Raw genomic sequence first — 22,917 nt, 5'->3', positions numbered from 1 at the left:
CAAGATTTTTGAAGCGTACCGAGTACAAAATGCTAAACTTCTCATTTCTTTACTGAAGCCACGTTACTTATTTCAGTTTGGAGTTCAGTATCACCATCAGTTTTACATTTAAGTTTGATTCTTGTGATATAACGAAATTCATGTCTGTTGTGATAATGTAACTAAGCAAATGACTCTGACATTAGTAAGACAGAGGTAGACAAACAGGAATTTGGAAGAACACAGTAGGCCAGGCAACATCAGGAGGTGGAGAAGTTGACGTTTCAGGTGTAACCCTTCTTCAGGTATAACCCTTCTTCAGGACAGGGGATAGGGGTATGGAGAGCTGCAGATAAAGGGGGTGGTGGGACAGGGTGGTGAAGTGGTGATAGGTGAAGACAGGCAAAGGATACAACCTGATTGGTCAGTGGGAGGAATGAATCCAGTAGGTGGCTGGGAGGAGTTGAAGGGAGGGACAGGGACTGGGAAGGGATTTGGGGGAAAGCGAAGGGAGGTTATCTAAAATCAGAGAACTCAATGTTGAGTCATCTGGGCTGTAGGCTGCCCAGGTGGAAGATGAGGTGTTGTTCCTCCAGTCTACAGTTTGGTTCATTGTGGCAATGGAGGAGGCCAAGTGAGACAGAAGCCACCAGTCTGGAACGAGCATTGAGAAAGGTCTTAGACAGTAGACTTAGAGACTGTAGTTAATAACCTACTATAAACAATTGTAAATAAAGGAGCGTTTCTTAAGGAGTTGGAAGAATCTTATGTAGAGATAAGAAGCAAACAGTCTTTGAAGCCATCTGCAGCCTGGTATCTCAGTGAGCAGGCAGTAGTCCCGATTTAAAGCACAAGATAGAACAGTTCCTAGTCAAAGACTGATTAATCTACACGCTCTCTATCTTTCTTGTTGAATTACTGCAATAGCCACAATTTCTAACAAGAGAGACCAGCTTGGCCTGGCCCACTCTCATTTGAGGACTACAAACAAAATGTTAACATTCTTGAAGTAGGGGAACAGATAGAATAAAATCAGGATGGAACTCGGTATGTATGTGAACAGTGAGAATCAGGATCAGTTGTAATGGTAGCAATGCTGGATGCAATGTCACATGTTAATGCCAATGTTACAGTGCAACGATGCTTATTTACAGAACACCTTCAAGATGTAATTTCAATTTATTATATCATGGTTACACCCACATATTACCATAGATTCTTTGTCTATTTGATGTTATATTTTTTCAAGTTAGATTAACCTTAAAAAAATTTAGATCAACAAAAGAACCTGACATACTTATTATTTATTTTATTATCTGTCCAAAAATTAAATCATAGCTCAAATTTCTGCTTCTTGTTTCTTAAGTTCAGTTCGAAAAAACAATATTGGCATCATGCAAGTTGAATTCAACAATATTGAGATCCATTGATTTTGCACCAAAAAGCTTTATAACATCTTAATAAAAATTAAATACCAGCTAATCAAACACTGAAATATATTACAACATGTAAACATTGAAATGCAAATTGTGTCAGAAAATAGCAGCGACAAAACCATTAAGTAATGGTAGAAGGTTGCAGAGATTTAAAAATATTATGAATGAGGTGAAGGCATACAACCGTACCTCAATTTTTTAAGGTTTATTCATGCCTTCTTGCTCAACAGATCAATTGTTTCCAGTGAGAAAATTACAGGGAGAAGATGTTATGTACAACTGAAATGTGGTCCAGTTAGAAATGGAGTGATTAGATTAGATTAGATTAGACTTACAGTGTGGAAACAGGCCCTTCGGCCCAACAAGTCCACACCGACCTGATGAAGCGCAACCCACCCATACCCTTACATTTACCCCCTACCTAACACTACGGGCAATTTAGCTTGGCCAATTCACCTGACCCGCACATCTTTGTGACTGTGGGAGGAAACCGGAGCACCCGGAGGAAACCCACGCAGACACGGGGAGAACGTGCAAACTCCACACAGTCAGTCGCCTGAGTCGGGAATTGAACCAGGGTCTACAGGCGCTGTGAGGCAGCAGTGCTAACCACTGTGCCACCGTGCCGCCCAAATTAATAGCTATCCTGTCCATCACTCAGAATAACAAAAGGTTAAACCTAATATTGATGTCAAAATATATTCTTCTCTGATCATAATGTTCAGTTAGCCCTTTATCAGGCTGCTAAATATAGCAGGTATATGAAAGTGAGGAATGAATTCATAAGTGGTCTCACGTTGTAATAGACAAACTTCACTGATATTTCATCCATTTCAATTAGAACTTCAACTTTTAAAAAATTACATAAAGTTTCCAACCATGTTAGGTGGCTAGATGACGTAATCCTTGAAGCAGCATCAGCATATTTAAAGCACACCAATGCAATTTACTGTTTGTAGTTAGTAGGTAATGCCTAAAGTTTAAATTTCTGCATTAACTGAGGGGTACTTAATATGTACAACAAATACATTGTTGGTGCACAACCCAGCAGCAGGTGGTTAAACACAAGAAATTATGATATGACTTGAGGGAAGCTTCAACATTTATCTAAAACATTGTTTGCCTCCTACTTGTTAATACTACAGCAATAAAACAAGAGCATTTGGAATGTGGGGTATATGCTGCATACAACAATCCAAATATTTGAAACGTGAGACAAACAACCTAAAAGGAATCTACAAAAAATAATTCCTCTATTGATAATGAAACAGCAATTACCTAACTGAGCAATTTGATAGATACATTTCTACTATGGCAATAATATTACAACCCCACAGGTGCAGACGAGGCTCTAACCAACTTTAGCCAGATGGATGTTACGGCTCATGAACTGGCTCTATTTAAGATCCTTTCCTATGGTACTTGTTTTATGAACTACCTCAGTTATGGCATTTCTTAAGGGAAGTAAATGCAGCATTTAGATTCTGAACAAAATCTAATTTCCTCAAAGTGCTCCATACATTAGTGTCAGTTTAACCATGAGAACTGGCAAGCTCTTAATTGAAACCCCTTGCAACTGAATTTTTTACACCTGCTAATTAATGTGGAGGGAGGGGGAAACACCTAAACATTAAATTTAAAGAGTCCTTTAAAGCAAAATGGATGTAAAGACCATCCTCGATATTACTAACTACTGGGGTTAGCAAGTCTCAATATATCTCAGGAGCTATCTAGAACTATTGTTCCTATGTCAGATCTCTGATCAGTATTTCTTCAGGCCTGCTCATAGCACATTCAACTGGAAACATTCAAATGTAGGAATTCAGTTTGACTTATTGTGTAGTCAGGAAAAAAACAGGAACTATTTTAAAAGATATTGCAAAGATTAGGTGAAAGGGTTCTTATTTATTTAACTGGCCTCTACTCAGAAACTTCCTCGGTGACATTTTGAAAACAAGTCAGAAGTCTCACAACAGATAAGTTCATCAGCTTTTGGAGTGCTGCTCCTTTATAAGGTGAAACCTATCACCTGATGAAGGAGTAGTGCTCCTAAAGCTTGGGATTTCAAATAAATCTGTTGAACTATAACTTGATGTTGTGATATTCTGACTTTGTCCACTCCAGTTCAACAATGGCATCTCCACATCATTTTTGAAACCAGAAGCTCACTGTATAGGAAAATTATGGGTACAGAGAGCTATTCCATCATTCTTTGGTATAAAACATTGGAGTGTTCCTGAGAATCTCTTCAACAAAATAATTATGTGAAACAGTATGCTATGGATGCTGAAAATCTAGATTAACAGAAAATGCTGTAAATTCTCTGTAGCTCAGGCAGCATCTTTGAAGAGAGAAACAGTGTTAACAGTTCAGGCCAATGGCTTTTCAGTTGTAACCTACAGTTACAAAACATTAACACTTGTTTCCCATTTCACAGATTCTGCAAGACTTGCTGAATCCTTATAATTTTTTTTTCATACTTCAGCAAAACATTATTCAGGATGGAAGAGAAATAACATTGAAATTCCATGTCCAGTGTGGTTGAGAAACTTCAAGCAGGAATAGACCACAGATGGGACACAGAAAACTACCATAGAAATGTAGAGGGCCAAATGGAAATGTTGCGATACAAGAATTTTAAGAAAATAGATTTTGTACAAAGATTTGAAATGGCTTCTTTTAAAAGAATTTAAGATTCAAATCTGTAAAGGCATAGTTTCAGTCATTTTACAAGGTGAAAATATTTGAAACAGACAAAAAGGCTTGATTCATGTTATCAAGTCTTCTAAGTGCACTATCAATTCAGTTGAAGATTGACAAATAATATTTTGGCAGTAAAGGCCAAGATTAAGTCTTTGTGCACAAAGTGCTATTTCACTTAAGCTTCTTGCCTCCCAGTTGAGACCGAAGTAGCAGGGAGCCTGGTATCCATTCATTAGGATTTGACACCATGTCTTGCCAGAGAGCTATCTCTTCTTCTGTAGAGTCCATCCATTCTACCGGGATTCCATAACTATATCCTGTAAAACATAAGACCTAAAGTAATAACGGTATGAAAATGTGATAACTCCACTGACCTCACACATACACAAATGAAATTTATATAACACCTTCAGCTGAGGTGCTGGGTCTGCTGCTGTTTGTGATATATATAAATGACTTGGATGAAAATGTATTTGGGTGGGTTAGTGAATTTGAAGATGATACAAAGATCGATGGAGTTGTGGATAGTGTAGAAGGTCGTCAAAGGATCCAGCGGGACACAGGTCAGTTTCAGGTATGAGCGAGAAATAGCAGATGGAGATTAATCTGGGTAAGTCTGAGGTGCAAATGTTACAGAAAAGTATACAGTTAGTGGCAGGACCCTGAACAGCATTGATGTACCGAGGGTTCTTGGGCTTCAGGTCCATAGCTCCCCGATAGTGGCCATATAAGTAACAGCTCATTGTTCAGATAATGCCTCTATTAGCATTATTACTTGCAAGGTACACCTTTCCAATTAGTTCTGCTCAACTCTAGAAACACTCTCACTCTGGACCGGCAGCATTGACATTCCACTTACCATTCATAAAAGGACAGCAAAGGATAATGCGGCCAATTACAAAGCTAGTGCACTTCTGGCACGTGTGAGTTCAAGATCCTCATTTGATCCTGACTCAGACTCCAGAAGGCCGCAGTAAATCCAGTTCAGTATATTGGAAAGGAAGAGAAGCTGCCTATTCAAACAACTACTAAAATGCAAATTAAATTAAGCATTGATATATGGGAAATCTCTTGATGAAGTGAGTAGTCGGTAGCGAAAAATCGACAAGAATCTCTGGTTACAGTAGTGGTTTGTAAATGTGGCCTATTGTATCATAAGGAGAAAACTGGATCTCAGTTTTCTGTATCTGCAGTTCCAACAAATTAGTATTTCACACATGTGCTGCTGAATCCTGAAAGGGTAGCTGCAAAAGTTAAGCTATGCTCATGCATATGTAGTTGCCTATTTATCCTATGTCACTAGATGGCATCAGGTTATTAATTATGTTGCATTCAGGCACAATAATTCTCAACTCCATCAGCAGTAGAAAGCACAGAAACAATAATAGAGATATGTATCATTTTTTATGAACATGCATTGTGACGATAAACAGGATAGGGAATTATAAACATATCACAACGAAATATAGCAAGTTAACCAATGTAACAAGTGTCACATGCAATGTGAGTCTGACTGCATTGACAATATACCATTTTCCATGATCACAGCCTAATCCTTTTCAACTGCCTATTCAGGATTTAAGCCTGCATACGTTGGCTTTTCCCTGAAAGTTAGTGGTGGTGGAAAGATTGCAGTTTTTCTGTTCCCTGTTCTGTATCCCTGTAATCTCAATTCTGATAATCCCTTTGGCTGTTGTCTCATCCTTTGGCTAATGCTTGGTCCTTACCTGAACCCCCCCCAACCCACTATTTACACATGGCAACCCCACATGTGAATCAGTTCGAGGCTATTTCTTTCTGCTCTTCATGTACAAAACAGTGCCCACAACCTTTCTTGCTTCTTTCCATTAAATTTCTGGAAAACTATCCTTACTGCCCATCCCATGTCCACAAACAACTAGCCAATTAAGACACAGATTTCAATGTTTCTTTCTGCACAAGACAGTATGTAATGGTTTCTTTGATTCCAATATGATTCCACGAATTAATATATCATTGTCCTTATTTCCAAATCTGTTCATGGACATCAAGTTCCACCTAAAAGAAGCACAAAGAGAAATAATATGTTTACCTGTGCCAAACCCCAGCCTGAGTCCACCCAGAAAGTGATTAGTCAGTTTTTCATGATCCCATACTGTCAGTTCAACACAGGCTTCCTTCAGATCCTCTGTTCTGAAGCCATCATATACAATAGTATGATTATAAATAGGGTTAGTGTCCTTCTTCACAATCCGAGTCTTCTGGTAGCTCTTCTTACTTGTATCAGGAAGCACATAACTGAGGGATAAATCGTGAGGCAAGTTAAAACAAGACATCACAAACAGAATAGATGGAGGACTAAATTAGGTATTGCATAGGATAGGACAAGTAAGTAGACAAGGAAATGGGAAGAAAAATGGTTTAAGACTTCTAAAATTCCAATATATTTCATAAAAATAGCCTGGTATCATAACTGATGCAGTTGAGATTGTGGTCAGGGGTGGGTGAGCAAAGGATGGTGGTGAGGAAGAAAAGAAACATTGTAGTCAAGGGTGGAGCTAGAGGGGAGAGGGTGTGTGGCTATTGAGGGTCTTGGTTCCTTCAACCCTTAAGTGGTACAGTGTGAGTAAGGATAGCTACCGTTTTGGTTGAATGGGTGAGACTTGTTGATAAACAATAGGAAGTTTATTGCATTTTACAGATACAATTTACAGAATCCATGACTATACTTGACATTATGATAGGACTGTTCGGAGCAAAATAAAGTCAGCTCTGTCTTGTACTAGCTCTTTCTTTACTCTGATGAAATAGGTGATGCTTACCGTATTCAATAAAGTATGAGTGCTTTCAGATCCATATACAAGTGTGTGTGTGTCTGTCTGTGTGCGACAGTAAGTGAGTATATCCTGTTCTGTGTGGAGAGATGGTGGTCTTAAGGGACAGAGATCACAGTTTTGATGGAAAAAATTACAGATTCCACAAGGAGAGATCAGGGTGGACAGGGAGTATTGCAATGGTTTAGGTGTCATTAGGCATAGGGCACATAACAGGGTATCGCGGAGGTTGAAGTCTGGGCAGAAATAATCCTTATCAGGGGGTGAAGATCAGACCCAAGGAGAGATCACAATCCTTGGGGTATGGTAGGGTGAGATTATAGTCAGATGCAGAGAGAGATCCTAGCCTGAAGAGGGTTACGAAAAAGAGATCACAGTCAATTGGGAACGATCCTGGTTTGGCTTTAGAGACCTGACTGAGGAGAAATTGAGGCTTAGGTAGTGGAGAGACATCTCAGTCTCTGTGGAGGCAGATTATCCTCTGGGGAGGGACAGATTATGGTCCTGAGGGGAGATCACAGTCTAAGCTTGAGAAATCTTCATTCTTTTTAAAATCATTGAATTCCTACAACATGGGAGCAGGCCATTCAGCCCACTGGGTCCACACTAACCCTCCAAAGAGCATCCCACTCAGATCCATCCCCCCATTTAGAAAAAACCTCCCCACCTATTTTTGGAGGGTTAAAATTTGCAGTATCTTCTATCTCATTCAGGCCCCTGTAGTGGTGGAACTTCAATGATATGTGCAATGCATGACTCTAAACCACTAAAAGCTTAAACAGTTCCACAGATATCATCTGCCTAAGTAGGCCAGAAACAAGGTGCTTTTATCCTTTCTGCACTGTGTGTGCACTCATTTACCTGATGTTGGGAATGGGGTGCAGCTCTCAGGCCCTTGTATCTGACTCCAGGCCACAGTTCCTATACTCCCCTTCCCATTATAATACTCACTATTAGTCTGGGGCACCAGAACAATCTTGGGTCTCTGGTGGATACAGTGCAACCAAAACCCACTCTTTTTATTGCTGCTGGAGACATGAGATGCTGCCACATTCTGATTGGGTGACAGCTCTCAATGATATCTCCAACAGTGGGAACTTCAATCCTGGGGAAGGTTCAATGTTGACCACTTGTGTACCTGAAGGGCATCTGAACTTGTCAGGCCTACTCCACCCCATTTGTTTTCAACTCTGTGTCCTGACAAAATCCAGGCCAATACCTTGTTTACGAATGACAATAAATACGTGAGACAATTAAATGAAAAATCCCCGTTTTGCTCCAAATCCCTTTGTGGATTTGAAATTGAAATAAATCTGTGAATTCAGGGCACAATTAGAGACAACCATTAAAATACCATTTCACAAATGAATCCACTCCAGATGATCGAAGCTGGGGCAAATCCTTGGCATTTTTCATCCAAATATGTACCTCTCCAGTGGGAGGATCTCCAGCACCTTAATAAATTATTTAAAGTGCAAATTAATCCTTTCAAAAGCAAATATTTCAACTTCCAAAACAAAAATGCAGTAAATTAAAATTACAATGTGGTATTGAAGAAATGTATCAAGGTTTTCTACTTTTTGATGGTTGATCAGGACTAAACTGTCCCAAGCAATCATAACAGAGCCCTAAAAAAAAAGATTCCTCTCATGATCACCATGCTGCCACCAGACATCCTGCTATTTACAAGAAAACAAAGTAAGCTCCAGAATTAATAGGCCTGATTGCTCTTCTACAATGATGAATATTACAGACCCTAACTATATGTGAAGTACGTAACACAGGCAGGAGTTCAATAATTACCAGTATATATAGTAGCTTAATGATCAGATAACTTTAAAAACGTGCCCTACAGTTATTCCATAATTATTTGCACTGTTCATTGCAAACCTGAAAATGATAAAATCTGAGTGTGGTAGTTAGATAAACTGTACAGAGGGGTAATAAAAGAGCCTCTGCATCATTAGTCACTCAAATCTGTGCATTTCGCTTGGATGTTCATTTGATCATTTATTAGTTAGCAGTAGTTAAAAAACAGCAATGTCTATGTCCCACTCAGGTTGAAACACACAATGTAACTATACACAGTGATACTAAGTAAAGGAAAATGGCCAATCTAACAATGGAATTTGGGATCACAAATGTTCAAGTTAATTTTGAAAAACAATGTTTTTATTGAAATGTAAAAATGTCACTTGGGTCAATAATTGATCAAACTGGACTCGATCTTTTTGGTTGATCTGATCTGTTATATGCAGATAACTCTTATACCCATTCACCTTCTTAAAAGATCCCTAGGCAAACATCCTCACTACACCATCTTTTATATCAATGACTTTTCCAACGAACTTGTTCTGCAACTGGCTCCAATAGTGCAAATATTCAGTCCAAGTTCACTATGTAGTCATTATCTGTTATCTTCTTGACATCATTCCTCAAGTGAATTATAAATTCACCAAAGGAACTAAAATTCCCTGAGTATATACTGGCATCCAATAATGATTTATGGTTCTTCAACAAAAACAATAAAGTGTCTTTGTACAACATTAGTGAGCCAAGAGTAACTTTTTGGTAAGACGATTTCCTGCTCAATGGTAAAGTGGTAAGGTGGGGATGGGAAGGTTCTTGTCCAGCACTGTTGCAAGTAAAGGAACTGTAAACTTCAATAAATCTTCCACGAAATTGAGGTAAAAGTCGACAAGTGCTCAAATACTCACAACATTTTTCATTTTACAAATGAACAAAATCAGGTTAGTTGAATATTGGTGGATTGCTGCCACATATTGCTGGAACACAAGTTTAGATTTTTGCCTCGACTACACTAACCAGCTGAAAAACTGAAGTAGCACTGAGCAGACACTGCACATTCTGTTCACAAATAAGCCAGCAGGAGATGGAGAATAAGATATACTGACTGGAGTTTTCAAAGAACATTGATAAATTTCAACCAAATTGTGACTCAGAGAGAATATAACTGGAATCTAGACCATAAAAACACCAAATGAAAGACAAATAAATTTTTACCCAAAGTGCTGGGTGGTATATATTTGATAGCAAGGTTTATTTCTCCTCTGTGATCCACTCCAATTCCCATCGCTGGACACTGCAAATAAAGTCAAAAACAATTGAAAGTTGTGCAAAACATTATCTTCCGCTCAGTTAGTGATGATTAACATATGCCGTTTGTTAAAAGGGCATGCAGACTGGAAAAGACTAACTTTCTGAGGTTGGTTTATATTATTTCTACAGCACAGATACTTGGAACTTAATGTCACTCAATGCATTATCAATGGTGAAGAGGAGATGTCATTTTGTGAAGTTAATGGTGGAGTATCGCAACTCTGACCAGAATTTCTGGATATTTCATTTCAACGATGCATGTGACCCTTCACCTCTCCACATAAGGAATGACAAATGCCTTGAGTAATGACTGCCCAATGAAACGAACAGACAGCAATTTAAAACATCAAGGCTGTTCTTTCCACAGAAAATGTGTAATCTATTCCATTAAGTAGTCTCTAATCCAACAAAAAAGATTCAGAAAAAGCTTTCCCCTTAAACCTGCTCACCCGCTGAACAATACAAGGTAAATCAAGGGAAGTTCCACAATACCTAACACAACATCCTTAGTGCTTGGGAGCCTCTTGTGAAGCGCTTCTGTGATGTTTTCTCCGGCATTTATAGTGGCTTGTGTCTGCCGCTTCTGGTTGTCAGTTGCTGTCCGCTGCAGTGGCCAGTATATTGGGTCCAGGTCAATGTGTTTGTTGATAGTATCAGTGGATGACTGCCATGCCTCTAGGAATTCCCTGGCCGTTCTCTGTTTGGCTTGCCCTATAATAGTAGTGTTGTCCCAGTCGAATTCATGTTGTTTGTCATTTGCGTGTGTGGCTACTAAGGATAGCTGGTCGTGTCGTTTCGTGGCTAGTTGGTGTTCATGGATGCAGGTTGTTAGCTGTCTTCCTGTTTGTCCTATGTAGTGTTTTGTGCAGTCCTTGCATGGGGGCATGCAAGGACTTCACAAAACGCTGCATAGGACAAACAGGAAGACAGCTAACAACCCGCATCCATGGACACCAACTAGCCACGATACGACACGACCAGCTATCCTTAGTAGCCACACACGCAGATGACAAACAACATGAATTCGACTGGGACAACACTACTATTATAGGGCAAGCCAAACAGAGAACAGCCAGGGAATTCCTAGAGGCATGGCAGTCATCCACTGATTCTAACAACAAACACATCGACCTGGACCCAATATACCGGCCACTGCAGCGGACAGCAACTGACAACCGGAAGCGGCAGAGACAAGCCACTATAAATGCCGGAGGAAACATCACAGAAGCGCTTCACAGGAGGCTCCCAAGCACTGAGGATGTCACCTAGAAAGGGGACGAAACGTTTGCAACAAAAACTCCCAGCTCAGCGAACAGAATCACAACAACGAGCACCCGAGCTACAAATCTTCTCCCAAACTTTGAACACCTAACATAACACCCTACATTTTTATATCCTTGGTCAGTTGCCTTTCTTGCAATTAAATATCATTGATTTCTACAGTTCAGGAAGAATGTCATTCTACACAAAACTGACCATCCAAATCTGCACGTATCCTTACAGTCTCCAATTCTGCTGCCAAACCATCTCTCCCATCAGACCTCGACTATTTTGTTGAGAAGAGTGAGAGAAAATGAGGACTGCAAAGCGTGGCGCTGGAAACGCACAACAGGTCAGGCAGCATCTGAGAAGCAGGAGAGTTGACTTTTCTGTTGAAGGGCTTATGTCCAAACTGTTGACTCTCCTGCTCCTCAGATGCTGCCTGACTGTTGTGCTTTTCCAGCACTACACTTTTTGACTATTTTGTGAAGAAAACCAGCAATGTGAACGAAATCCCTGAAAGCCACTTTTTAGTGATTTCGATTTGCTATACTTTGGGGAAACAGAATTTTTCAAAATGGGAATGTCATTAAAAAAGCAATTAAACGCAAGCACAAATCAATTCAGGGTTAGAACTGAAGGGGTGATCTACTTGGGAATGGACATGGGGAAATGGAATGCAATGTGGAATCCTGATTTTCAATATGGTAGGTTTTGTACTTTGATTTTTCAAAATCCTAGCAATTTTCTCTATCATTACTACGTGTTGCCCCAAAGTACCATTTTTCTAAAACGTCACAAGATAGATTTGCAACAAGATTACAGTCAGGTTGGTGGCATTTAGTAAGTTACTTACCCTTGACTTTAGGAGATACCAGTTAAGTTCTCGATTACTCCAGTCCCAGCTGGCCAAATCCACATTCACCTCTCCTAGAAAGCTATTCCTGCCCAATGTGTCATTATGCCAGACGGACAGATTGAGTTTCTGGATTAGGAGAACACTCTTCTCAATTTTGTACTGTGGGGGGAGGAAGTAGATATTGTTGTTTACATTACATTATTTTCTAGTAGACTGCAGTTGTAATTAAATAAAGCACTGATATTTTTCAAAGCTTCAACAGTATGAATCCCTCAACCAATAATACTAGAAACCAAATGAGTTAGCTATTAATTCCATTCCATTCCAGTGCTATGGACTGTGCAAATGTTGCATTAAGAGTGCCATACCATCATATGACTAACTACATTATGACCACATCATCATGACCACATCCTAGAAGTCTGTGGCAGATATCCTTGAAGTTTCAATGATGCCCATATCCTTGATAACTCTCAGGTTCCTGCTTCATTCCAAGTGCTACCCTATCCAAACTTGACTCTGTTACATAAGATCCTGACTGAGGCTGAGTGAAGACGCAATGCAACAAATTCTTACAGGAAGTACATCACTATGATTGAGTGCAGAAGCCTTAGGCATAACAATACAGACAGGACTTATTTTGACATTCTCTTCCAGATGAACTGACTTGGATGACATCACCATTCATTGCCTGTTAACGTGTTGATGCAGGAAAAGTAAGCAGCCCCTGTTTATTCCCAAATACAAATGCAGTGTTTTGCCTTTTTCTTTCTTCATTTTTCCTGTTGTGCAATAACATTAACACAAACAACTGTTGGAAAACTTCACAACATCTGATCCTCCCACATTCAAACATGAAAGGACGTAATGCATTAGGGAATGCATTAGGGAAGATGTAGCATTTCTTTAGATGGGTTCTAACATTGTATGGCCCTAATGAAGGTAACGTCTCTAGCTTCATTCCTCTAGTGGCAGCTAAAATAATAGTCGATCAGACAGATGAAGATGATGATGGAAAGTAAAAGTATAATTATGAATGTGAGATTCTATTTACATTGAAGTGGCACCTATGCTACCTATGTGACCTCTTTGAATGATATGATTTTGGCTTGTGAGGAATTTTCTTCTTGTATCTAGTCTATCACAGAAGCACATCCAAATGAAGTTTTTAACTACTTAATATTTTGGTCTTAAAAACTATCTACTGTCTTCCCATCAATGCAAAAAATTGCAAACATCGCCCATTGTACCTTCAATACTTCATTGTAGAGTGGATTAATGTTTCGTCTTTTGACAGAGGTCTTCCTCTTGCCCATACGTGCCTTGTCGGGAAGTAAGTAGGTCTTAACATATCTGCAATTACCCAAAACAACCTGCTTTAGCTGTTTGAACTATAATGCAGCATTGCATTTCAAACAGTAAAAGAATGTTAAATCTAACTTTCTTTGCTCTTCTTTGGATAGAAGTAGTTACTCAACAGCACCAATGATCCATTGATATAAGGAAGGTTTCTCAGTTGTCTCTAGGTAGAGATGAGCTAAATGAGGGTAAGAGTAAAAAGTGAGGTCTGCAGATGCTGGAGATCAGAGCTGAAAATGTGTTGCTGGTTAAAGCACAGCAGGTTAGGCAGCATCCAAGGAACAGGAAATTCGACATTTCGAGCCAGAGCCCTTCATCAGGAATGGGCTCTGGCCCGAAACATCGAATTTCCTGTTCCTTAGATGCTGCCTAACCTGCTGTGCTTTAACCAGCAACACATTTTCAGCTCTAAATGAGGGTAAGGAATGCTTCTGTGTTAGGATAGGAAACAATAATGTCAGTAGCACGGGTCCCATTGCTGATCACAATTCAGTGACTCTTGCATCAGGCAGGGATAGGATTACTGGTAAGTTGAATTTCACATGTAAAATAGCACAGCAACAACTTTCTTCATCTTAAAAGGTTCAATATGAATGCAGGTGTTCAGAAAGTAGCAGGCACGAAAATTAACTTATCAGAGTGTCTAATAGGAGCAGGGTGCAGCAAAATAGCAAAATGAGAAGGTGCTGTGTACTGCACCATTCATCTGACAGCAACTGATCTGAACAATGCCATCTGCCTGGTTTTGGGGTGTGGTGGAAAGTGGACACAAGAGTATAAAAGTGAAGGGGGGAAAGCAGAAACAGGAGGAGAATTAAATAGGGGAAAGAAAGTTGTCAGAGTGTAGATTAGTTTCCTCTCAGTGTAATGAGTGCCAACACATCAATAAAATGAATGTAAAGGAAAAGAAACAGTAGAGAAAATATTGGTTTCTAAAAAAAAGCTTGAAAACTGTTGTCTACTTACGCATCAGTTCGACCCTTCTTCTCATCCACTACAGCCAGATCCTTACACTGACTCACATAAATCTGGAACTCTTTGTTCTTCTCATTGTAATCCAAAGCAAACTGGACTGACCCCTGAGCATCAATGCTTCCGAAATCACCACTGTAGACACTCATGATGCTTCCACTCACCTGAAGGTGGTATTGATAGACACTTATTACTACTTCAACCATTATGGCCTCACTCAGATTGGCAGATATATCTACAGAGGAAATATGCAAGTCATCATTATTACACTGAATTTCTACAAAGGTAATGTTGATATCGAAGTATGATAATTCCATGAAATGGTGAAATTTCTCCTCAGGAAGTATAACTCAGATTTTTAAGCAAAATCATTCACATAAAATATCAAAAATATTCCTTATGGTCTAACAAAATATTTAGTGAATTATTGCTTGCTTAACTAATAACGGCACAACAATGTTTCTAGTGATCTTCAATCCAAAATAAACTTCGGATATTTGTTCTACTTTGCCATGCAGTGCCATACATACTAGAAAAAAAACACAAGTTGACAGGACACAAGAAAACGATTATTCAAAAGCAGGGCTTACATCTAAGAACAACTAGTTACATGTCTATTTCATAAGGAGGGTACATGCAGAGTTCTTTCATTGGTACCCAAAGGGAAATAACTAAACGTATCAACCTCAACGGGGAGATCTATGAACTGAAGATATGAAATGGTCAATGCATTTCTGAGAGCAGGAAAGATGGAGGAGTGGATTGGAGAAAGAGATGCAAGTCAAATGCTCCAGAGAATAATACCAATTTTTTTGCATTGAAATATTGTCAAGAAACACCTAGAAGAAATTTAAGGTACATCCACTCCTCTTCTCCATTATACAAGAGCACGTTTCCAAATTATTTCACATGAAGTGTAAGAAGGATTAGTCTGGTAATTTACCAGGAGACTTTGGTAGGTTGGATAGCAGGAGCAGATACATGGTGAGTTCAGGGACAGGAATGTTAGGTTGATTATGAGCTGAGTCTTTATGACACTGCCTACCATTGCTGTCTGTCATGGATGCACAATAGTCCATCGGTCAATTTAGAATGGAGTTTTTGCAGTTTGTAACAAGCAATTTGCCATTTAAAAAGATTTGACTGGTCAGTAATTACAACTACGGGAAACTGCACTACTCATTAAATTATGTAGCAATCAATGCTCATACTGAGGAATTACTGATGAGTGGAAGAATGGTGACATAAATTCTTCTAAAAGTTAGCAATGGCTTATAGCAAGTCACAACTCAGATTACTCCCCAATTAACATACAAGGGAGTTCCTTGCTCATGAAATTTGAAATTCAATCAAAATCAGCTCTGGCAGGCACTGCATACCACCACGTCACCTGTTACACAGAGTGAGAAACCTATCAATCACCCACTTTGGCATGGGGTTCCAAAGTTCCTATCTACAAAGATGTTAGCCCTGACCCTTTGCCTTATTCTGCCTCGTGGTACTCCAAACTGTACAGTTACATTCCCCGAGATCTACCATTTGTTGTTTATGGCAATGAATATTATTGAATATTGTGAATAGACATTTTCTAGATGGTGTGGTAGAAGTATTCATTAGCCAATGGCTCAGGAAGACCTTGGAGTTCATTGATTGTCAATAGCATACCTCTTGCCTCCCATGGCACTCACAGACTGAAATTCACAAGCGGATTTACTTATGTTCCAACCTTAAAAAATTAGCCAAACCAGCAGAGAGGAGCAGCTACAGTTGTCAAGCCCTCTATTTCAAACATCTGTGTATTCAAAGATCTGGCTTTCTGCATAGACAATAAACAAATAAATTCATACTGAAGACACAGATGCCATATCTGAGGAATGGCTGGCATCGCTGGGAGTCTTCCTGTGCCATCCAATGTTGAAGCTGACCTCTGAAGCAGAGTCTGATTCACTCTGTCAAAACAAGATCAATGGAATAATTAGGTTAGATTACTTACAATGTGGAAACAGACCCTTCGGCCCAACATGTCCACACCGACCCGCCGAAGCGCAACCCACCCATACCCCTACATTTACCCCTTACCTAACACTACAGGGAATTTAGTGTGGACAATTCACCTGACCCGCACATCTTTGGACTGTGGGAGGAAACCGGAGCACCCGGAGGAAACCCACGCAGACACAGGGAGAACGTGCAAACTCCACACAGTCAGTCACCTGAGGCGGGAATTGAACCCAGGTCTCTGGTGCTGTGAGGCAGCAGTGCTAACCACTGTGCCACCGTGCCGCCTTGAATAATGTAATTCAATATCTTTCAGCTTAGAATTACAGAAAATGCATGAGACCTTGAATCATAAATCTGAGGCAAAATAAACTAATAAATCTATTTGAGCCTTCCTTGGCCTCCAAAAATTATTTATTTTGTAAAATTCTTATTGCCCCACTTATTGCTTACAGTGGTATCACTGACAGACAACACAGTTGGTTGGTCAGTTTAAAGGTTACCTGGATTCACTTTGGCTGACCACTGGTTGGAAGGGACAGGGGAATATAGGCCTTGCTTTTGAGTTGAAGCCAAATGCATTTGGCTTGCATGAAGAAACCAAGTTAAAAATCACACAACACCAGGTTATAGTCCAGGTTATATCACCTGATGAAGGAGCATCGCTCCGAAAGCTAGTGTGCTTCCAATTAAACCTGTTGGACTATAACCTGGTGTTGTGTGATTTTTAACTTTGTACACCCCAGTCCAACACCGGCATCTCCAAATCATGAAGAAACCATGCCACCTTATTACTCAACATTATAAAAGCAGCTCAAAGTTTGCAAATCAAAATACTTCAAGCGATTAATTTATTGTTATATAAGTAAATATATCAGTCATTCTACACCAGCAATACCTCTGAAAGGTCACAGAATGAATGACCATTGAAATACTTTTTAATGGTTTGATTGAGGATGGAATATTAACCAGTAGAACACTAAAACTTGATACTTAAATCATGCCAAGAGTGTGGTGCTGGAAAAACACAGCCAGTCAGGCAGTATCCGAGGAGCAGGAGAATCAACATAAGCCTGCTCCTCGGATGCTGCCTGACCTATTGTGTTTTTCCAGCACCAGACTCTCAAATCTGCTCTCCAGCATCTGCAGTCCTCATTTTCTCCTACTCAAATAATGCCATCCACGTGAAAAGGCGGATGAAAATTTTGGTTTAGTGTCTTGTTTGTAATGTTTCCTGCAGACCTACTTCAGCAATGGAAGAAATATTCAAGTCTTGGAAAGATAGATTTTAAAGTCACTTGTTGAGAGCAAAAACACATTTTACCTTGAAGGAAGGTTGCAAACGTAGTGTCAACAATGAAGGTTACATACAGTAAATTCTAATGATCAACAAAAACTATAGTAGGGTGAATATTGGATGATTTAGAAAAGTTTAATATATACCTTACAGAGCAGTAGTGATTAATCTACAGATTTTGCATTTTGTCTTCTTCACTGCAGTGATACAGTCAGTCTCCCCAGTACATGGTATTCACCTGCCTGCTTACCAGATTCCAAGCTTTGCAATTACCCTACATATCCTAGCATTTGATCATATGCAGGATTTAAACAAAGTTCATCCATGACCTTGAATAAAAGTATGAAATCATCTTTGCCTATGTTAATCAACATTACAACATTTCCCACTGATTCTATAGTGGACTTGACTCAAGACAATTAATCCCACCTCCCTGAATCTGCTTCACTATTGTCTAAATAATTCACCTATTTGGTGTATTAAACTTTGAATAAGGCAGACTTTCTGAACATATTATTTTACTGTCATTTAGTTAACTCAGATAAATGTAACTAGTGATTTCATTTAAGGTTTGGGCTCAGGAGATTTTTTTTCAATTGCCAAAGTTTACTCTCATTACTGCTCGACAGCTCAACATTTTTGGGGGGAATTAATACCATTCATCTAATGCGTATGGCAAAAGTGAGGATGCAGATGGTGGAAGTCAGATTGTAGATTAGAGTGGTGCTGAAAAGCATAGCAGGTTAGGCAGCATCTAAGGAGCAGGAAAATCTACATTTCGGGCAAAAGCCCTTCATCAATAATGCTTTTGGCCAGCCTTCACTTTCAATGGTTCCTGCTCATAATTAGATTCCATTACCTCAGTCATGAGCATAGGAACAGACTTGCTCAGCTCCTTCACCCTTGAATGCTCCAAAGTTGGAATATTTACTGCAGGGGGCTTGTCATCAGCTGAAGAAACAGATTTGGTATTAAAATATGACAGTATGATAGACATCAAGAAAGAATCACTTTGCTGCAATGACATAAGAAATTCCACCATACTTCAAAATCATCTTTAAATGTAACCTCATATACAGCTCAAAAAATACTCACCAAAATATCCATTTTTGAATAGAGGTTTAATTCACTCAACATGATTTAGAATAATGGTAATGCCTGAGCTACAGATATTTAATTTAAAACACAAAACTGAAATTGAGAGTGTAGGAGGAGGGAAGAGCTGATTGGTTGAAATCACAAGCAAAGGAGTACTGAATGCAGCCCCACTTGTGTCAAAATTCCTATTGTGACAGATGTTCGTGATAAACGTGATGGGGAAGGTGGGAGAAAAGACAAATAATCAGCTGGTTTGGCACTAGATGATACCAGCTTCTTCACACCATCTCAAACATTAATCTCTGGGTGGGAAGGGCTTCTGACTCACTGCCAATTAAGGCAATCAAGTGGTCAATTAACAACACTTAAGGTCCTCTTTCTGTCACCAGCAAAAGTAACTGTGTGCCCAGCAGGCAAAATATGTGGCAGTATTCCTAATTACTACAATGGGGTACAGGTATCTGATTTAAAGGTGGTTGAGGGGAGGATTTACTCCAATCTGGGATTGAGGACACAAGTGGGAAGCAGGATGTGGCTGCTGAAAGCCCCACTTGTCTCTATATCCAACTTTCTAGCACTTCTCTCCCAGTGAGCAACATCCTGCGAATGCACCCCATTCCCATTGCTCCTGTTGTTTGGCACTGCTGAGCCTCCAATTGCCATGGCCTCCATATAGTGGCTGCCGCCATCTAATTGGCTGGCAGCTTCATGCAGGGTGAGACATTGCATCCCTGGAAGTGACTGACCAAATAAATTTTGATGTTTTACAAACAGTTCACATTACAGAAGAGAAAATTCAGGATGTCTTAGAGAATATAAAGGTGGATAAATCTCCGGGACCTGATTTAATGTATCCCGTAACGTTGTGGGAAGTAAGAGAGGAAATTTACGACAACCCTTGCAGAAATATTTGCATCATCTATAACTACAGGTGAGGTGCCTGATGCTGGAAGATGGCTAATGTTGTACCTTTGTTTAAGAAAAGTTGCAAGGAGAAATCAAGGGAACTATGTAGACCTATGAGTCTGACTTCAGTTGTGGGTAAATTGTTGGAGGTGATTATAAAAGACAGGACTTATGGACATTTAGAGAGGCAAAAATTAATTAGGGATAGTCAGCACAGATTGGGTGAAGTAACTTGTGTATCATAAACTTGATTAAGTTTTTTGAGGAAGTTACCAAAAAGATTGATGATGGCAGAGCAGTAGACATTGTTTTTTTGGACTAGGCAAAAGTGAGGACAGCAGATGCTGGAAATCAGAGTCTAAGTTAGAGTGGTGCTGGAAAAGCACAGCCAGTCAGGCAGCATCCGAGGAGCAGGAAAATTGACATTTCGGGCAAAAGCCCTTCATCAGGACTGTCCTGATGAAGGCCTTTTGCCCGAAACGTCGATTTTCTTGCTCCTTGGATGCTGCCTGGCCGGCTGTGCTTTCCCAGCACCACTCTAAGCTACACATTTTTTTTGGATTTTAGTAAAACCTTTGACAAGGTTCTGCATGGTAGACAAATTGGTAAAGTAATGTCACATGGGATTCAGGGTGAGCTTGCCAATTGGATACGTAGCTGACTTAATTGCAGGAGACAGAGAATATGGTGTTAGGTTGCTTTTTGGACTGGAGGCCTGTGACCAGCAGTGGTTCACAGAATTAGTTCTGGGTCTTTTTCTTAGATTAGATTAGATTACTTACAGTGTGGAAACAGGCCCTTTGGTCTTCTTTTGTTTATCATTCATATAAATGGCTTGGATGACATTATCGAAGGTATGGTTAGGAAGTTTGCAGATGGCACCAAAATTGTTGGCATAGTAAACTGTGAGGAAGGTTTTTTAAGATTACAAATGGATCTGGATGAAGTGGATCAATGGGCTGAAAAATGGCAGATGGAGATCAATCTGGATAAATGCGAGGTATTGCATTTTGGTACAACAACAAAGGTAGGGCTTATACAATTAATGGTAGGGCCTTGGGTAGTGTTGTAGAACAGAGTGCAGGTACATAATTCTTTGAAGTTTGCCTCACATATATACAGTGTAGTTAAAATGGTGTTTGGAACACTTGCCTTCATTGCTCAGTCCTTTGAGTATAAGAGTTGAAAAGACATGTTGAGGTTGTACAGGACATTGGTGAGGCCTCTTCTGAAATACTGTGTCCTGTTCTGGTCACCCAGTTATAGGAAGGATATTATCAAGCTCCAGAGGGTTCAGAAGAAATTTATCAGGATGTTGCTGGGTATGAACGGTTTGAATTATAAAGAAAGGCTGAATAGGCTGGTGCATAAGAGGTTGAGGGGCGATCAAAGTTTATAAAATAATGACAGGTATAGATAGAGTTAATGGTACTTGTCTTTCCCTGAGGAGGGGGTTTTCAAGACTCGGGGGCACATTTTAAAAATGAGAGGAGGGAAATTTAAAAAAGGCATAAGAGGCAAGTTTTTTACACAGATAGTGATTCGCGTGTGGGATAAACTCTGAGAAAGTGGTAAACGCTGGTACAGTTACAAAGTTTACAAGGCATTTGGATAGGTATATGAATATGAAAGGTTTGGAGGAATATGGGCCAAGAGCAGGCAGGAGGGACTAGTTTAGTTTGGGACGATGATTGGCATGGATTGGTTGGACGGAAGGGTGTGTTTCTGTGCTGTATGACTCAATGACTTTAGGTAGCCTGCAGATGACCAATATAGGGGCTCATATGGCAAGCTTTGACCAGATGGCCTTTCTCAGTAAGCGTGGGGGATCTCCTGGTAAAGATACTCATTAAAGGGAGGGGGAGTTGTTGTGGTCCACATCAGGACGAACAATGTAGGAAAGTTCAAGAAAGGTGACCTGTTCAAAGTTTGTGAGAAGATTTGTAGGTCGGGTGCTCGTTGTTGTGGTTCTGTTCGCCGAGCTGGGAATTCGTGTTGCAGACGTTTCGTCCCTGTCAAGGTGACATCCTCAGTGCTTGGGAGCCTGCTGTGAAGTGCTTCTGTGATGTTTCCTCTGGCAATTATAGTGGTTTGTCTCTGCCGCTTCCGGTTGTCAGTTCCAGCTGTCCGCTGCAGTGGCTGGTATATTGGGTCCAGGTCGATGTGTTTGTTGATAGAATCTGTGGATGAGTGCCATGCCTCTAGGAATTCCCTGGCTGTTCCCTGTTTGGCTTGTCCTGTAATAGTAGTGCTGTCTCAGTCGAACTCATGTTGCTTGTCATGTGTGTGTGTGACTACTAAGGATAGCTGGTCATGTCGTTTCGTGGCTAGTTGGTGTTCATGGATACGGATCGTTAGCTGTCTTCTTGTTTGTCCTATGTAGTGTTTTGTGCAGTCCTTGCATGGGATATTGTACACTATGTTGGTTTTGCTCATGCTGGGTATTGGGTCCTTTGTCCTGGTGAGATGTTGTTTGAGAGTGGCTGTTGGTTTGTGTGCTGTTATGAGTCCTAGTGGTCGTAGTAGTCTGGTTGTCAGTTCAGAAATGTTCTTGATGTATGGTAACATTGCTAGTCCTTTGGGTTGTGATATGTCCTCATTCCATTGTCTTTCCCTTAGGCATCTGTTGATGAAATTGCGGGGGTATCCGTTTTTGGCGAATACATTGTATAGGTGTTCTTCTTCCTCTTTTTGCAGTTCTGGTGTACTGTAGTGTGTTGTGGCCCTTTTGAACAGTGTCTTGATGCAACTTCTTTTGTGTGTGTTGGGGTGGTTGCTTTCGTAGTTCAGGACTTGGTCGGTGTGTGTGGTTTTCCTGTATACCTTAGTGCTGAATTCTCCATTCGGTGTTCTCTGTACCATCACATCTGGGAATGGGAGTTGGTTGTCCTTTTCTTCCTCTCTCGTGAATCTGATGCCTGTGAGTGTGGCGTTGATGATCGGGTGTGTTTTCTATTTCTGTGTTTTTAATGATTACAAAGGTTCATCCACCTATCTGACCCAGAGTTTGGGTTGAATTTGCGGTAAGACTATTTGTTCTAATCTTTGCATTACCACTTCTGCTATGAGTCCAGAGATCGGTGAGCCTGTTTAGGGATTACCAGGAACTAGGAACTA

The 22,917-nt window shown here is 40.1% G+C and overlaps 1 protein-coding gene across 10 annotated transcripts in view; it reads right to left on the bottom strand.

The window, feature by feature from the left end:
* Positions 1-1,299: 1,299 nt before the first annotated feature.
* Positions 1,300-22,917, bottom strand: part of LOC132820420 (synaptotagmin-like protein 2) — a 114,967-nt gene continuing 93,349 nt past the window's right edge. For all 10 annotated transcript variants that reach the window (XM_060832531.1, XM_060832530.1, XM_060832529.1 and 7 more), the window contains 9 exons: positions 18,656-18,747; positions 16,349-16,450; positions 14,496-14,665; positions 13,421-13,523; positions 12,168-12,329; positions 9,956-10,034; positions 8,286-8,385; positions 6,190-6,395; positions 1,300-4,435 (listed from right to left, as the gene is read on the bottom strand). In XM_060832531.1, coding sequence (XP_060688514.1) covers positions 4,290-4,435; positions 6,190-6,395; positions 8,286-8,385; positions 9,956-10,034; positions 12,168-12,329; positions 13,421-13,523; positions 14,496-14,665; positions 16,349-16,450; positions 18,656-18,747 — 1,160 coding nt within the window. In that variant the 3' untranslated portion in view covers positions 1,300-4,289. The remainder of the gene's footprint in view (positions 4,436-6,189; positions 6,396-8,285; positions 8,386-9,955; positions 10,035-12,167; positions 12,330-13,420; positions 13,524-14,495; positions 14,666-16,348; positions 16,451-18,655; positions 18,748-22,917) is intronic.

The sequence above is a fragment of the Hemiscyllium ocellatum genome, chromosome 11 (assembly GCF_020745735.1).
Source record: "Hemiscyllium ocellatum isolate sHemOce1 chromosome 11, sHemOce1.pat.X.cur, whole genome shotgun sequence".
Taxonomy (NCBI): Eukaryota; Metazoa; Chordata; class Chondrichthyes; order Orectolobiformes; family Hemiscylliidae; genus Hemiscyllium; species Hemiscyllium ocellatum.
This window is presented reverse-complemented; position numbering and strand designations above follow the sequence as displayed.